This window comes from Neolamprologus multifasciatus, chromosome 7 (assembly GCF_963576455.1).
Source record: "Neolamprologus multifasciatus chromosome 7, fNeoMul1.2, whole genome shotgun sequence".
Taxonomy (NCBI): Eukaryota; Metazoa; Chordata; class Actinopteri; order Cichliformes; family Cichlidae; genus Neolamprologus; species Neolamprologus multifasciatus.
In genome coordinates, this window is record NC_140445.1 from 40,768,128 (window position 1) to 40,786,743 (window position 18,616).

Sequence of the window (18,616 nt, forward strand, 5' to 3'; positions counted from 1 at the left end):
GTGTCCAGTAAAGTCCAGCATATTCAGTTCACAAAAATAATTTTTTTTAATTTTGTATTTCCAATTCATGGTCACAGTGTCGCTGGAACTATTACAGTCATAGGGTGAGAGGCAGGTTACACCTTGGAGAGGTTGTTAGCTTGTTACAGGGTCTGAGTCACACATTACAAACAAACATTCATGCCAACAGCCAGTTTAAAATCACCAGTTAAAAGGGAAAAGTTAAACGTGAGCTTTTAAAAGGAATAGGTAAACTAAGGAATAGAGCAAGAGATAAATAATAATTAATAATTAAAGTGGTGTATAAACACACAGTAAGTGGAAAGGGTGACTGAAGAAGAAACAGTCACTGCATCATGCACCAGCCAAGAGATATCTCTCCAGCGTGTCCAGGGTCTGCCCTGGAGGCTCCTTCTGGTGGGACATCCTCAGAACATCTCATGCAGGAGGTACCCACGAGGAATCCTTGTCAGTGTCACTTCTACTGGCTCGTTTCGATGTGGAAGAATAGTGGTTCTACTCTGAGCCCCTCCAAAATGGCCAAGCTCCTCACCCTATCTCTAAGGGAGAGGCCAGCCTACCCTTCGATAAAGCTCATTTCCACAGATTGTACAGTCCCGATCAAAAGTTTAAGAACACTGGAAAAATGGCAAAAAAAAATCATATTTTGCATAGTTGGATCTTAACAGGGTTCCAAGGAGAGCTTCAACATGCAACAAGAAGAAATCGAAGTGAGAGAAAACATTTTTTTGAGCATACAATTTATTGAAAACAGCAAGGCCATGTCCACACTAATATGTTTACATTTGAAAACACATCTTGTTCTCTCCGTTTTGTCCTTCCGTCCACACTGAAACGGCTCCAAAGCTCTCCAAAGCGGATACATTTGAAAATGCCGTTTTCACATCACAGTGTGGACTGCATAACCACAGGCTTTCGGAAACGATGACGTATTTTAGTCAAACGATGCAGTCATGTGACCAATTAAAATAATAAACTAAGACAGCGGAGGGCATTATACTGCATTTGTTTTCTTTGCTCTCAAATTTGACAGCCCTAGACAAGATTAATATCAGTTTGTACATGCTCCAGATAGCTTTTCTTCAAATTCTTTAACTCTCACTCGCTTTTGCAACTTTGTACTTTTGTGTTACTCACAGCGACAACTCCACCTCATTGTCAGACCATTTAAAACACTCGGTGCTTTTTCTCAACATTTTGGCACGACCTTTCAAAGAGCCGGAAAGTAAATAAACAACAGACAGAAATGACGCAGGTCGAATTGTCCTTCGTTTCATGCATGCACAAAACAGGAATGTAAGTGTCACGTTCCGAATTGGAAATGATTATTCATGCTTTTGTTTCATCTCGCTTAGATTATTGTAATTCCTTGTTTACTTGCTTAAGTAATGCCTCCCTGGAATGACTGCAGGGTGTTCAGAATGCTGCTGCTAGGCTTCTGACAAAGCATCACAAATACTCCCATGCCACTCCACTGCTGATTCAACTGCATTGGCTCCCTGTCAAGTTCAGGATCCAATTTAAGATCATAATCATGACCTATAGGGCCCTGCACGGTGTAGCTCCAACTTACATAAGTGATCTTCTTCTTCCTTATCACCCCAGCAGGTCCCTGAGGTCTTGTGACCAGGGGTTGCTGGCTGTCTCGCATACAAGGTTAAAAACAAAAGGTGACAGAGCGTTTTTATCAGTGGCTCCCAGACTCTGGAACTCACTCCCTTTGAGTTTGAGATCTGTGGACTCAGTCATGTCTTTTAAAAAGCGGTTAAAAACCTATTTGTTTAAACTCGCTTATGGTTGATTTTGTTTTGTTTTAGATTTTAATGTCTGTTTTCTGCCTCTGTAAAGCACTTTGTGATTTTATCTTGAAAGGTGCTATATAAATAAAATTTTATTTATTTATTATTATTTATTTAAGCGTTTTCCGTCGTTTCGGTGTGGATCAATAACGGAAACGATTGAAAATGATAGTGTGGACGCGGAGCCTTTTTAGCCGTTTTCAAATTTATCCAGATTAGTGTACACGTAGCCTTAAACTGAAACAGGCTGTTGTACAGCTGATTAACAGTTTAGAACCACACATCCAAAAAAAAACAGACTCCCCAGACTGCCGAAGCACCTTGCACAGAATACTCTGAGGGACACAGCCAAATGTCTTTTCCAAGTCCACAAAACACATGTAGAGTGGTTGGGCAAACACCCAAGCTTCAGGAACTCATCCACTTATAGGCTCTGCAACCAAGGAGCTGTTTAGGTGCCTCCGTGACTTCACTCCTACCACCACCTAACAATACCCTAAGTTGAAGTCAGCAGCACTCCACCATGTTGGTAGAGCAAGACTTTCCTGAGTCACCTGATGGTTTGCCATAATTGCTTTGAGGCCTTACGAAAGTCTCAAAGCAATTACTTAGGCCATAGAAAAAACTTTTCTCCCACACCCAAGTTTTTGCTTCTCTGATGGCTCCCTTCACCTCTAGTGTCCACCAGCTTGCACCAACCACCTTGCGGCCAACCGTGCTAGGAGTAATTTATGTTATACATGATTCCCTTAGTCAGTATCATTAGAAGATATAGCATGTATTTTCACTGCCATTCAAAATAAGCCTAACTTTACCCATCCATTAATCCAAATAACTATACTAATTATTAAACTGCATGAATGTCTTAAAGGCATAAAGAACAGATGACCTCTAATTTCATGCTTCTAAATTCAGATAAAGCTGAGGATACTGTGCTTGGCCCTAATAACCTTTAAAATATGGTATGGTAACCAGATGCTTACTCTTTACCTCGCCCTCCAGTAATGTTGGAGTCACATATTGACTGTTCTATGTTGTGGTGTAATTGTCTGCTACCCTCAGTAGAATCATAGAGCAGATTGTTTTAAAAACCCTTTGGATTGTTTTTCCGACTTTCTTTGTGTTGTTGGCATTGTGTTCATAATTTGGTAAGGTAGACAGGACACCTGACATGACACTTTAAATGAGTTTTTTTTTTAATTTTTCTATTTCTTTTGTGTGTGTGAGAGAATGCAACAAATACACATATAAATGAAAGAACATTTTGTATATTTAAAGTAAAAAAAAACTACAAATATTAAATCTAAAAGTGCTCAGTATACTTTAATTAGTGTGTGCAGATATGCTATAAAGGTAATATACACAACACTGTACAAAAAAATAGAGGGAAAAATGGAGAGCTAATTCATTTACTTCCATCATCTTCTAGGAATACTCCATTAATCTGAATCTCTTATAAAACTGTGATTTCTTCACTGTCTGACTGTGACAGTTCTGATTGTTTGCCTGACTCTGATAGAGTTGAAGGGTTACGATGATGACAACAGAGATGCGACTCGTGGTTGTATGGTGCAATCCTGCTCAGCCTGTGGCTGTACGTGCTGCCCACATCAGTGAGATCTGGGTGGGGATTGGTTTTGGTGGGGAGGGTTTGCTGCCGACAGCCGCCCGTTGACAGCAGCTCCCTCTCCTTGGAGTTTCTCCATTTCATCCTGCGGTTTTGGAACCAGATTTTCACCTTCACATGACACAAAAAATAGGTTAACATCAAGTAGAAAATATCTCTGTGATTCAAGTTTGAACTACTAATGGTGGCCAGCTGGTAAGTTCCTGCTCTTTCAGTATTTAATGTATACTTTTTTCATATGTAGCAGCAAACCAAAGAAAAGCACCAAAGCATATTCCGTACTTCTCTTTTCTCTGATTTATTTCCACTCACCCTCCCACAGGCCAGAAATATAACAGCCCCTCCCTGAGCAGATAATATTCTATGAGCAAATAGTTGGCAACAGTGGAGAGAACCTACACCACTTTAAAAGAAAGGTAAATAAAGGAGAGACCGTAGGTTTTTTATTTATTATGTACTGTACATCCATCCATTTTCTACAACTTATCTGAGTTTGTGTTTGCAATCACCTTAAACAGAGAATCCTAAACTTCCATAACCCCAGTCACCTCTTCAAGTAGTTTCACAGCCAGTCTAGAAATACAATCTCTCCAGCGAGACCTGGATCTTCCTCAGGACCTCCTTTCCGTAGGATATGGCTGAAACAACTTACCTAGGAGGAGTCAAGGAATCATCCTTTTTGATGTGGAAGAGCAGCTGCTCTACTCTTCACCTTCTCTTAAGGGACAGCCCAGCCACCCTTTGTAGGAAACTACACTTGTATCCACAACCTCATTCTTTCTCTCCGAGTTTATGAGCTTATGATTACAGTTGAGGGTAGGAGCATAAACTGACTGGTAAATCAACAGCTTCACCTTTAAACTAAGGTCTCTTTGCACCACAACACATTAGTACAGCATGTGCAGAGCCAATCCATCTGTTAGTCTCATGCTTCACTCTACCCTCACTTGTGAACAACACCCCAAGATTCCTAAAATTTGAACAAATACTTTTCTAAGTAGGCTGAGGAATGTGATCTCCCTGTAATTTGAGCACACCCTCCAGTCCCCTTACTTTAAAAAGGGGGACCAACATCCCAGTATGCCCATCCATAGCCACCGCTTCAGACCTGCACACAGCATTGGGAAGACAGGACAGCCACACAACATCCTGAGATTTAAAGAAGTCTGGGCAAACATCATCTATCCCAGGGGCCCTGTCACTGAGCAGTTGATCAACTAAATTTGTGATGTCACTCCCAGTAAGAGGCCACTATTCCCCCTCATCCACAGAATCTGCTTCTATTACACATAGCTTGACACTGGGATTGAGGAGATCCTTTACTATATCCTCAGTTGAGGTCAGTAGCATCCCCAGGACAGTTGTATTAAGTGTAAGTAGAGCACCAGTTCCCCCTTCTGAGTTGTCTGAAAGTTTGCCAGAATTGCTGTGAGGTCGACCAAAAGTATTTTTCCATGGTCTACCGAAACTTCTCCCACATCTGATTTTTCACATCAGCCACTGCCAGAGCTGAACTCCACTTAGCTTGCAGCTACCTCTAGAGACCCACAGTCTAACCAAGCCCAATCCTTCTTCAGCCTAAAAGCTCCCTTCACCTCCAGTGTCCACCACCTGATTCTCAGATTATCACAATAATAGTTACTAGCAACAGTGCAGCTGCAACTCCTTGGCAATAGAGGTGTGGAACATGCTTGAGACTGGCAGTGCTTTGATTGCACTCAGGCTAAAATGAAAAATATGTACATATTTAATAAAAAGGTTTTCTAAGATATGTATGTGAAGGTTCTCAGTCATCCAGGTCATCGTAGTCTAAGAAGCTTGGAAAGAAAAGCGTCTGGACTTCTTTAAGTTGTTTGAAGACGTTTCACCTCTCATCCGAGAAGCTTCTTCAGTTCTAAGGTCAAATGGTGGAGAGTCCCAGATTTAAACCCCGTGGAGGTGGCTCTTCTATGTTGTGCCATGCACTTGTAAAGTGGCTGTTTGGTTTCTCCAATGTAGAGGTCTGGGCATTCTGGACAAAACTCCAAAACACAAACTTAACAACGTGGTGTATGCTGTACAGTGCAGCGAGGAATGCCCAGGCCTCTACATTGGAGAGACCAAACAGCCACTTCACAAGCGCATGGCACAACATAGAAGAGCCACCTCCACGGGACAAGACTCGGCGGTCCATCTGCATCTAAAGGACAAAGGTCACTCTTTCAAGGATGCCAATGTTCACATTTTGGACAGAGAGGACAGATGGTTTGAAAGAGGAGTGAAAGAAGACATCTATGTCCACTGTGAGCGACCATCTTTGAACAGAGGCGGTGGTTTACGACTCCAACTGTCTGCCATCTATAATCCAGTTTTGAGATCCCTTCCCAGACACCTTAATGCCCACTCACATCCTGGGCCATCTGACCTCAGGAAATCACATGATAGGGTGGGGCTAGGTTTCACAATGAGCTCACCCGAAACCCTGGCTGATTGTGACCCACACCAGTTTTCACGCCTTGGCCCATGTGATTAGGTAGAGGATCATCAGGGGGTCCTTTTGTCCCTCTTTGGGGGGAAACTCCCACTGGGCTTAAATCTGGGACTCTCCACCATTTGACCTTAGAACTGAAGAAGCTTCTCGGATGAGAGGTGAAACGTCTTCAAGCAACTTAAAGAAGTCCAGATGCTTTTCTCTCCAAGCTCCTTAGACTACGATGACCTGGATGACTGAGAACCTTCACAGACACATTTTTTTCATTATTGTGATTATTATAATAATTAAATGGTAAATGGTAAATGGCCTGCATTTGTATAGTGCTTTTCTAGTCCTTAAGGACCCCAAAGCACTTTACACTACATTCAGTCATTCACCCATTCACACACACATTCACACACTGGCGATGGCAGCTACATTGTAGCCACAGCTGCCCTGGGGCGCACTGATTATCCTATGAGTTGCATTTTGCATTATTCAGAAATATCAATATATACCATTGATCAATGGTCATAACAATTTGCATATTATTGATCAAGGAACTGACCTCACAGCCCATTGTTTGCCACTGGTGCTAGTTTCAGTCATTATGCAAATGCAGTGTTTAAAAGGTTGGGGAAACCTGCAGTCAGCTGAGACTGAAGAAGTCACTTGGATGAATGATAAAAGTTTCTCCCACTGAAAACGCTACGTCCAGATGAACAGAATCAACTTCTTGGGATAAGATTTATTGTTATACATGTTTTTATTTTATACAGTGTCAAATGAATAACTAAAAAAACTACTAAAACTAGAACTTGAACCACTGTTCCCACATAAACATGTTTTAATAGCACAAATACCATTTACTGAAATTTGTAATTATCTCATAACCTTTATCACTATTCCAAAGAAAAATAACTTTGGCATCTAGTCTAAGGAGCTTGGAAAGAAAAGCATCTGGACTTCTTTAAGTTTCTTGAAGATGCTCCAGATGCTTTTCTTTCCAAGCTCCTTAGACTACAATGCCCTGGATGACTGAGAACCTTTACAGACAACTTTTGCATGTCTTCCAAAAATATAATCAACTGAGTGTTAGGGGTTTTTTTACTATTGTACAAGATCCTTCATGGCCATGACTGAATAAATAAATGTCAAAGTGTGTCATAAAATCTACAGAGATTTGCCTGAGGAAAAAGAAAAAACGTTTTTGAAGCCATCACAGTGTTAGTAATGGTCCAAAACCATGATGTGGTGTGTACCTGGGTGTCTTTAAGATCCAGTTTACTGGCGAGCTTCTTCCTGTCTGGTTTGCTAATATATTTTTGCTTCTCGAAGGTTCTCTCCAAACCTTTTCTTTGGAGGTCTGAGAACACAGCCCGCCGCAGCATGCCCCTCCTGGGCTTCCCTCTGGGGCTTAGGGGCCATGAAAATGTTCCTGGGACAGGAACAACAGAGGCAGAGGCTAGATGGACAAAACATAAGAGAAACAGGAGATTTTAAGAGTCGGGCAATGATTGGGTACTCTCGACATCTAAAAGAAAAAAAATACAACAAGAAAATGGGAGTGAGACAAAACATTTTTTGAGCAACAGGCTGTTTTACAGCTGATCAAAAGTTTAAGACCACATGCCTTTTTTTGAGCACGTGGTCCTAAACTTTTCATCAGTGGTAAAACAGCATATTTCAGTTTAAGGGTTGTTTTCAATAAATTGCATGCTCAAAGAAATGTTTTGGCTCACTCCAATTTCTTCTTGTTGCATGTTGAAGCTCAACTTGGAAACTTGTTAACATCCAACCATGCAAAATATGATTTTTTGCCATTTTTCAAGTGTTTTTAAACTTTTGACCGGGACTGCATAATGCACAGAGGCTCTTGACTTTTAAATAATAATGTTCTATGCAGTCCTGTAGAAAGTTATATATTTAAAAAATATATATATTATACATTATATTTTCCTCTCTGATTACTCTGGTACAAAATGACCGAATTACTTTACCTTAAATTAACACACTCCCGGAAGAACACAGTAAAAGAATTCCAGATAAAACTTTTAAATTCAACATACAAATTAACCTTTGACCTGCCATCAGGTTCTACTACGTGCTGTCAGGGAAAATTGTCATGCAGATGACTAGTCTCAGGTCTGATCAGCAGCTTTCTTAAAACACCAAACTGAGTAATTGCTCACGCTCCTATATAGTGACACAGTTACATGGATGATTAATCCCTTTGAAGTTTTTCCCTCAAATCTGAAATAAAGCTGATCTTCCTCTGTCCTCACACACTTTAGCATCTTAAGTTCTGCTCTTACATTTTTTTCAGTTCTACAGTTCTGCTGACAGCTGACATATTAGCGGCATATAAGCCATATATACTAACAGATTGTCCAGTATAGTATTTACTTTTGAGTAGTTGGTGTTTTTTAAAAGGAGATCTGCAAAGATGAGATGATGGAGTAGGTTTCCAGTACTAGTTCAATCATGCCGCTGTATCATGGTCACTTGCAGGAAAACAGAGAAACATATGAAGGTACTATCACAAGTATTTGAGCTGCTGCCTGAGTATTGGGCATCTATTAATGCTTCATATTATTTCTCTCAAAGGATGTAAGCTGTACAGAGCACTGCACATGTAACGTTGTAAACAATACCTCATTAAGAATAATTCAAACTTGGTTTCAAATATTCAGGTAAAAAAATAAATAAACATACAGAATCTGTGCTGTAAAATTCATCAGAAGAAAAATTCAACATAGATTTTGACTACATAAATATTAGGCACTGCTATTTTAATCCAGCTTCTTTTACTTTGTATACATAAGCTGTGTTAGTGACAAACTGAGATATCAGAACCTGGAACTTATTTTACAGGCAGTTTGAGTGAACAATACTACAGAAACATTTTCAATCCTCAGTTATTCATCTTCCGTTAAAACTACGTTAAATCCACCGTTAATGGGGGGTTGTTGAAGTGTAGGCTTTTTAAATTTGGTGTTACTGTGGTTACAGATGTGGAGAGTGAGAAAAGATGCTGCTGTTTGCACATATTTAATAATAACCTCTGCACAGGAGCTGAACAAGAGTCCAGCTTGTTGCTCTTACAGTATGATACTCATTAAAAAAAAAACAGAGTAATCGTAATTAGTTAGTGACTGAACAGACCAGTGACATTTCTCTGTTTCTCATAAAGACCATTTCAATGTCTCATCTTCAGCTACAGGACTGAACATCCTTCAGTTCATTACAGTCAGAGCAGCAGAGCAAATGTCTGAACTACAGCACTGACTTTAACGAGCATTCAAGTTCACAGTGATTTCTTGTTTCAAGTCAAGGAGGTGATGTGAAAAGAGAAAACCATCTCCGAATTGAGGAGGGGACCTAAGGGTACATCTTTCGTCATTGTATTACAACTACAAACAAAATAAAATCAACTACTAACATTTAAAAATCAAGTTATGTGAATAAGAGCATATAAAATCTCAGCTGGTGTCATAGCCTTTGGATGGGTCAGAACTTGTTACCCAGAAAAATTAGGTTTTGTAAACTGTAAAAGGGCATTTTTAAAATTAAATAATGATTGTCTACTAAATAATATATAATGAGTGGAATAATAGATAATGAGGAGAAAGAAAGAAAAACAAACCAAACAAAAACACATGAGACTTCAACTTTAGTATTGTGGTATAAAGGCACGTGTATTTGTGCTATCACCACTCCATGTGCTCCTCTGAAATTCAGATGGTTGGTACTAACAACCAATGCAATTTAGCTGGAAGAATTGTCGGCTTTATGACAAAGGAATGTTGTGTACCAGAACTGCAATTGTGTAACAGTGTACTGTTTTTATGTATTATGGTAAATTGACTGTTTATTATATAGCACTTTTCTACCTAAGCACTCAAGCACAAAATGCCTCGTTCACCCATTCATACCAGCACTTTTTTTTCCATGCTTAAGTGTTTTCTATCTAACATTCACACAGCCAGATGGAAGAATCAGAGAACAACTTCGGGTTAGTATCTTGCCCAAGGATATTTGGCATGCTAACTGGATCAGCCAGGGATCAAACCACCAACCTTTCGATTAGTAGATGACCTGCTCTACCTCCTGAGCTACAGCCAACCCGATCATTATGTAACTCAAGTTCATGCATGCATTTTGGGTTATTTAGACCAAAATACTCAAGGGCCTGATATCCACTTACAAGAACATTATACTGACACTGTTCTATCAAAATTTTAAACAAATATCCTTATATGTGGCTCTTATTTTTCTTAAAAACAAAAATAAGGTGAAAAAAATCTGGTAATTCTTTGTTTTTGCAAATATATGCCAAAATATCAAAGAGAAATTAAAAATGCATGCAGTGGAAGAGTTCGGGTCTTAGGAGGTTAAGGTTTTTTGGACCATTAGACAGCTAACGTGCTGTAAAAAAACCCAACACAAACTCCCAAGTTTTCCAGATCTAAACTTGCCTTATAATGGATTTACACACTAAACATGTTGTATTTCTGTTGAAAATTCATCCTAAAAAAAGTTCGACATTAACCGATGATGGTCCTGGTGCTGATGTTTTCAAACAAGAAAAGTAAAAAGCAGAGATTTTGCATTCATCCTGTTCTGCAATTCCTATGAGAAGGCAGCAGCAGTTGAAAAATGTCATAGTTTGATCCAGGAGTTGAAGGTGTATCAAAGCCACTTTCACCCATATTTCAGGATGCCAATGGGGCAGTTTGAGCTTTTGTTGGCAGAGTTCAGACCACATCTGAGGAGGCAGAGAAATCATTTCGGAGACCCAGAGTATCATCTAGCAATGTGTCTGAAGTAAAATAGTATTGGAAATGCCGCACATTTGTCCAGTGAAATTACACAGTTGGTGTGAATGGCTGCATTAAAGGGTGTCTCCTTTTAAGTGTACTGCTGAAAAGGAATAACTGACGCATGTGGCTTTGAGGTAGTTTTATTAATTTGCAACCAGTTTGCTACATGTGTCAGTTGTTCTTCTTTAGCAAAATAATTAAAAGTAAATTCATCAGTCACTCAGTATCATCTGATATCATTGTAGTATTTGGATGCACATAACTAAGCTGGCTTGTTAGCTTGGGCAAAGAGTGTAACAGGGGAATGAGTGCTAGTGCAGCGCCACTGCATTGGTGTGTTATAGTAGAGAGAGATTTGATGAAGCTGTCAATAGACTAGTCAGTCTATGTTGTTACCCTAACTTAAGACCAGACGCTGTGGGTAATAATTAAAATAATATGATTGTGGGTACATGCATCAGAGATTAGTGTCACATTTGGAGAAAAGGGTGAGGAACTTTGTCATTTGAAGGTCAGATTAGAGCCACTGTTTCTCTACACTGAAAGGAACCAGCTCTAATGATTGAGGCATCTGAATCTGGCTTGGAAAGACCTCTTTAATTTTATTAATACCATCTTTATTACTCAAAATAAATGGAAAGAAGGGATACATTAAATTAAATTAAACTGAATAAACAAAAAACACACATAAGACACCAATTCTGTGTGAATAAAATCAATTAAAAATTATTAGCATAAAAATATTTGGTGCCATAATTTTAATTTAAAGCCTTCTTATTTTAGTTGGCTATAACTGATTGTATAAGATTGTATTCCCAAATGTTACAGGGAAGAATTCTCCATGAATAACTGAGGTGTTCTAAAATCTTTCATCTCTGCATCACAGTATCTTGGAAAATGGATGTGATACTTCCATAGGTAAATATCAGCCTGATATCAGTTAACTACAAAACTATATGTCAACATCTCTAATATTAAATAATTTCTTTGGAGGCGCCGATGCCAAAGGAACATGAAATGCAAAAAATCCAAATGCCCATTATTTTCCAGGCATTTCATTTCATTTAGTGTCTCTTTGTAGCCATATGATGTGGGTGTGAATATCGTAACAAAGTGAATGCATTTCTTTTCTCACTGAACAATCAAAACACTTTAAGTGTACATCAAGTATCCTTTAGTTAGAGCCCATCAGAAAGTAAATGTGATTATGAGTCAAGAGTCAAAGTCATGTTTTCTCCCTTATATCTTCAAATCACACACATTATATAGTAGTTTACAAGCTGCAAAAATCAAAATCAAAAATCCTTTGTTTAAAAAAACAACATAAACATTCCTAGTCCACCTACCTGTGAAATCAGAGGCTCTGATGTAAGGATAAAGGCTTCTGTCTAAAAAAGGCAGAGAGAGCGACTTTGTCTGAAGATTCTGGACTGGAAACAGAAAACAGATTCGCATCCACAGGCAGATTAGGATTTTACCATGAAAAGAGATATATACACAGATGACTGTTAATAGCAGTGCCACTGAAAGGGCAGCTCAGATCTAACCTCATCAGACGACTGTATTGGACGATTGGTGTTCACGTGTCCATTGCTTAACTTTCATTAAATTGGTTAAAAGTTAAACACTTTGCTTTTACTTTTGAATGAAGGCCTGAATTCGTCACCGCTACTTTTACCATTTTTTCTTTACTTTTAATTACGTGGTAGTGAAATACACTGCTAATTGTTTGTAGAAATAAATAAAAAATCATAAGACAATAATAATAAACAATATGTTTATGCTAATTCATTCACTAACAGCACTTTTCAAGTCTCCGATAAGTCAATACAGATCGCTCTGTGTGTGTTTGTGTGTGTGTAAATGTATATGTTAAATTTATGGAGAGAGGGGCAGAGAAAGAGATCAGTATCAGAAACTCACGACTCCATGTAGAAGGTGCCAGGATCGTACCGACGCCGAACTTCAGGTAGTCCGGGCTGGCCGCGTACACAGATCCGGGGCTGCTGCGGCTGAGTTGACCGGATGTCTCCGTGCTTGGTTCTGTTGTACGTGGAAAGGACCTTGACCCCGCACTGAACGGCAGAATGTCTCCGGAACTAAGGGACGAGAAAGTTCGATGTATGTAGCCGACATGTTGGCTTATGTGATCTTCTACCAGAAAGCCGGTTCCTCTTCCCTGAGCCGCCGATTCGCTCAGTGACGCGGAGAGAGTAGCAGGGACACGCAGGAAACCCGGGTAAAGAGTAGGCGACAGAGCAGCGCAGGGAAACATCATAGTTGTCCGAACAAAATTCCCGTTGTCCAGCAGAGATTTTTTCAGGAGAAATAGGGAAGTCCAGTGACCTGCTCGGTGGATCTTCGTCCTCGTAGGTTTTTATACCGATTCCACAAACAAAAACGTACACACGTGTGCACGAACGTGTGCGCGCGGACAAGTTCAACCCTCAGCCCATCTCTCTGCCTCATTGGCGAGTTTACACCCTTTATGGGAGTGCTCAAACACCCATAAATTTCATCACAAGACCTCTAAAAATAAAACTTTTCAAATGTTATATTCCAGTTTCCCTGCTGGAGCCAGTAGAGGTTACAACTCAAGTCCAGTGTTCTTGATGTCATGGTATTACTAATGCACTCACGCCTGCGCCAACATCTACACAGTGGTTTGTAATTGATAAATAAGATGTCCCCACAAAAAAGGAGATGAAGAGGCATATCTGTTATTCAGTTTCGGAACACATTTTACATGTAAGCATTAGCCAGGAAAAATGCAAATTGTTCTGTTAATGCAGGCCATTGCTGTGAAGTAACAAAAAGAAAAAAGAAGAAAAAAGTGTTGGTTTGTTCTCTAAACAGGCTAAAAATGTTACCTTTTTTGGACTAGATTGTTAGAGAATATTAGCTCATTTCTGAGCTGAATGTCTGCTGGTGTATGTTAGTTGCAAGCCAGGAGCTCATGTACCATCTCAGTTTCCTATTCTGGTCCAATAATCATGGTTGTTTGTTTACAGTACAGGAGAGCTATGGAGAGCAAATCAAAGGCATGTTACCGTCAATGGCCGACAGCAGACCACATTCAGTTAGAATATTGTTATAAAGTGATTATAAATCAACTTTTTGTTGGGTTGTAAATTCTGTTTCACCATTACATTTACCTTTTGGTGACAGCTTTAATTAAAGTAAAATGGACTGTGTTTATATTGTTAAGAGACAGAAAAAAGTATCCTCTCATCTGCTTTGGTACAAATTGTTCTTTAACTTACTTTGGAAAAAACAACATAATCAACATGATTGAGCCTTTTTTAAAGCCTCTTGCAGCTTTTGCATTTAGAATTATGATCCGAATGCACTGTTGTGCCAAACACGTTTTTCCAAGAAACACTCTATAAACTCTCCTTGTTTTTGTTTTTCTTTTATTTATCTATTTATGTATTAATTTATATTATTATTATTTACATTGATGCATGTGGAAAATAACCAGTGTTGGTCAAGTTACTTAAAAAAAGTAATCAGTAACTAATTACTGATTACTTCCCCCCAAAAGTAATCCCGTTACTTTACTGATTACTTATTTTCAAAAGTAATTAATTACTTAGTTACTTAGTTACTTTTTAAAAACACGATTTACAACCTGAATAGGTGATAAAGTGATAGATCTTTCAGCCCAATTCTACTTTTCTGCATAATCCATCATACAAAATGTAATCAAATGGAAAAATCTCTTTTTAAAACTTGTTTTATTAGTTTTAATCTTTTAACTTTATGCATCAAGCAAAAATTTAATTATATGCAACATTCTCTGACTGGAACAAATTTGTTTAATATTTAAACCTATTTTCTGCACATTCCAGCACATAAAATAATTTTTTTGTGTTTACACTCAGTCTTTCAAATAGATGCAAGTAAAACACAGCAGAAAATAAATAAAGTCAAAGACTAGTGGTCCTTTTGCTCTATTTTCACCTGTAAAGCAGGAGTGGGATAGGCAGAGGTTTACCCTGGTGCAGGTGTGCCGCAGCGGACAGTGGAAGAATCTGCGAGTTTCTCTGTGAATTTCCCATTACGTCGTAGCTACTCGGTGCTTGCTTGGAAGTTTAGGGTTTTTTTTCGTTGTAAAAAGAAGTTTTCTTCCCACGCACAACGGACACTAATGTTTTTGTCACTTTTTATGGAATCAAACTCAAAGTAAGGTCAGTACTTCCACGCTTTAAACGCTGCATGCTCATACTCTCTCCCGCACTCGATATATTATCCATTGTTGATCTGCACACAGCTGTTGTCACGAACGTCGCACTCGCTTACGTCACTGTCATGAGACGTTCATGCAAAAAGAAAAAGAAAGTGGATGAAAAAAAAAGAAATACCATAAGAAGAAAAGCACAATGGGTCACCAACCTCTGAACCTGTGAGAAAAAACATAAAATAAACAAACAGCACTTGGAAGAGAAAAAATGCAAATAAACAAATCAGCAGTCTTGTTGTGTTTTGTGTGTGTGTGTGTGTCATGAAATGTACTTGATAATGAGGGTAAGAAGCTGCAGTTAACAACCTCTGTCTACTGTGGTTGTACACTGTGACTTGATAAGCCGACATGGCTACAACATCTGCACATAGCAACAATGAAATCCTAAGGCAAACAATTCAGTTCAGTTTTATTTATATACATAGTTGCATCAAGATACTTTATATTGTAAGGTAAGGTAAGGATGAAGACAGGACAAAGACATGCTGTGGAAGACAAGAAAACACTGTCTCTCCACCTCGTTCCTCTGCTATCCTGTTTGTGTGTGTGTGCATGTGTGTCTGTGTGTGCTAGTTTTTGTGCAGTGGCGGAACTTTTTGAAATTTTTGTTACATACGCCTGCTGGCAATCACACAACTGCCTGTAATGACCCTGTCAAGAGCCATTATTTAAGGGACTGGCTGAGCAGCAGACAAATTGAATTATGGAATGATTTACAAATTGTAAATACCAACTGAGCTGCACCATTTTGGAGAAGAATCACTGGCACTCGGGAGTAGGGACTGAATCAATTTTTAAGTATAGATGCATTTTGTCATAAAGGTCAGAATCTCAGTTTAAAGTTCACAAAACTATTTCAACAACCGCCAAAGAGCTAAAACAGCAAATGAGAGCAGGTAAACAGATTTCACAAAAAGCTCCTTAGACTACAAGGATGACTGAGAACCTTCACAGACATAAAATAAACATCTTACTATAAAATCCTCACTTACTATTGTCCAGCCCCATGAATTTCTATCAACCAGAAGACAGTGTACAAATGTTCTTGGCATACTGAATTCATACAATAAAATCAAAACTTTACCAAAGCACTTAGCTCATGTTACTGACAAATATGAGAAATTCTTGCCTCAGTGTCTCCATCACACTTGTGACACAGGGCACGCTCACTGAATGCCCATTAGTTGTAGATTGGTCATGGGAGCTCAGACCAGCACATCACTGTGCTAACAGTCTTTCACATTATAAAAGCTTTCATTCTTCTATTCACAGCCCATTTTGCACTAATCATATTGGAGTCTCAACATTCTACAGCCCTTCAGCAGGAGGCTTAACACACCTGGTAGGTTGTTTAGAGGGGTGCTTGTAAATGCCTGAGATTAAAAGGGGTGCAAACACAAGCAAAGCTCTACTGGGGAAATGAGGAGGGGGATCAACTTGGCTGTCAAACTGAGTTTAGATTTATTTTTTTCAGTGGAATTAGGAACGTGACCCAGTGTTTACATCATTGCATTGGACAGTGTTTCTTCGGAACCAAACTAAACTAAATTTCTGGTGAAATTTTGGTCTATTTCTCTATCATGACATGAATTTAATTTCATTTTTTCCTATTTCCTATATCTATTTCTTTTCTCAATATTTAGACACTTATTCTGTTTTTCTTTGTTTTTGAGCTCCTAAAGCATTGAGTGTTTGTGTATAACAGTTACTACCAAAGACATCCTGGTAAAAAATAATTTGGACATCAGAAATCACAAGTAAACAGTTTAGTATACAATACAGATGAGTGATGGTCAATTACTTTGATTCTATGTGATGAGAAATACAGTATTGTTTATTTGTTAAATCATAAAAAAAATATTTTGCTAAAACTTCAGACACTTTTGCAGCCAGAGCACTGTGTCGTGGTCCTGGGTCGTTGCCCCAGCGTTTCCCGGTTTGGACTATTGGGGGGAGTCTGAGGTCTGAGTTCCAGTTTTGGGTTCTCTGCATAGTTCTAATGTCTTAGTGTTTTATCATTTGTTTTTTGTTGTTTGGCTTTTACTCTGAGCTTAGCATTTAAAATTTCAGCCCTCCTTAGTTTTAGCTTTCTGGGTTCTGTTTTTGGTGTTAATTTGATGATATCCACTGTGCTTTCTTGTCAAGTTTTTTGTCTGTTAGCAATTCTGAGTTTAGTTACTTCCTGTTTGGAGGCATGTTCCCGCTTCTGAAATTCAGATAAATTATCTCCAAGTCTTTGGACTGTGGGAGAAAGCTGGAGTACCCAAACATGCAAACTTTGCACTCCACACTGCCCCCGGCCAGATAGCTACTTTAGTCAGTATTTTCAAATAAATATAAATTTAACAAAGCAAATAAACAACTTTGTTAAGAGTCATTAGATGATGGTTTCAAGATTGCTTTCCTAGATTGCTTTTGTTGCCTGCTGTGTAAACCAAAAAAGGGATTGCATTTGCCAAAAGGCAATCTTATTCTCACTCTCAAATGCTGCGGTTGTGTGGTGATTACCTGTGTTGCCTCACAGCAAGAAGGCCAACCAGCTGTGGGTTATCTGTGTGGACATTGTTGGTTCTCACTGTGCCTGTGTGGGTTTCCTCTGGGTGTTCTGATTTCCTCCCACAGTCCCAAACACATTCATGTTAGATTAAGTGATTCTAAATCGGTCAGAGATGTGAGCTAGATAAAACACTTGAAGTCAGTTGGGTCACGTGACAGTAGTGTATAGCAGTGTACAGAATAAAGCAGTGTATGGTTAAAAATGTGACTGCTCAGGTGACCATGTGTTGCAGAAACAAAATGCAGTGGCTTGGGTTCGACTCCAATCTGAGACCCTCTGCTCTGCGTATTCTTTCTTCAAAGAGCCTTTATTCAATACGGATTTGTAGAGGTGAATAAGACAAGAAAAACACTATATAAATACAAATACATTACATTAGCCAAAACTGGGTGAAAACTTGATTGGTAACTAGAAGTCTGACTACAAGTTGACTATAAATGCAAACTAGAATGATCCCAGCACTATAGATCCTACCTCTTGTCTGCAGGTTTGCCATATTCATATGCAGATATCCATTTATAGAGATTATTGTTAAGGAAACTTAACCCAAGCGTATTAGATGGATGCGGCCATAATATTTATGGAAAGACTGACAAATCTATGAATGTAAAGACTAAATGGAGGTCAGGGGATTTCTTGAAAATAAGAAGAGAAAGAAAAAATAAAATAAAATAAAATAAAATGCAGGGCATCACAAATTTACATGAAGCCTAAAACGCCAATAATTACACAACTTTGAATAAAATGTAACTGTACTTAATGCAGGATCAGTCAGAGATAAAATTATAAGTGTACATGAGATATATGTACAATATAGCATGACGAGTGGGTACATCAACACTAACAAACATGTGGCTTGCATACCAAAAGGACAAAATTCTTACCAAAGATTGAGGAACCCTTCAGTTGTATAACTTATAATATAACTTTTCACAATTTACATGATTAGATGCTTTAAGAGGCATCAATAAAACACGTAAAAATTGCGGCATTGTGCCTGTTATACAAATCCACAATCTCCTTCAACGCAAAAATACACGTCTGCTTAGATTTAAAACTGAACTGGTTATCAGAGGTTAAGACAAAATGTTCTA

At 38.7% G+C, this 18,616-nt stretch overlaps 1 protein-coding gene across 1 annotated transcript; it reads right to left on the minus strand.

Moving 5' to 3' along the window:
* Window positions 1-108: 108 nt before the first annotated feature.
* Window positions 109-13,690, minus strand: LOC146514915 (homeobox protein DBX1-B-like). Its single transcript, XM_085167391.1, has 4 exons — window positions 12,646-13,690; window positions 12,069-12,152; window positions 7,162-7,364; window positions 109-3,558 (listed from the first exon to the last, which is right to left on the minus strand). The coding sequence occupies exons 1-4, from the start codon at window positions 12,998-13,000 to the stop codon at window positions 3,274-3,276; spliced, it is 927 nt and encodes a 308-aa protein (XP_085023517.1). The 5' UTR covers window positions 13,001-13,690; the 3' UTR covers window positions 109-3,273.
* Between the last annotated feature and the right edge of the window lie 4,926 nt (window positions 13,691-18,616).

Coding starts and splice junctions, on each gene's coding strand:
- LOC146514915 (XM_085167391.1), bottom strand. CDS start 13,000: ATGATGTTTCCCTGCGCTGCTCTGTCGCCTACTCTTTACCCGGGTTTC. Junction 7,365..12,068: donor CAGAGCCTCTGATTTCACAG/GTAGGTGGACTA, acceptor TTGTCCATCTAG/CCTCTGCCTCTGTTGTTCCT. Junction 3,559..7,161: donor TGGATCTTAAAGACACCCAG/GTACACACCACA, acceptor TGTCATGTGAAG/GTGAAAATCTGGTTCCAAAA.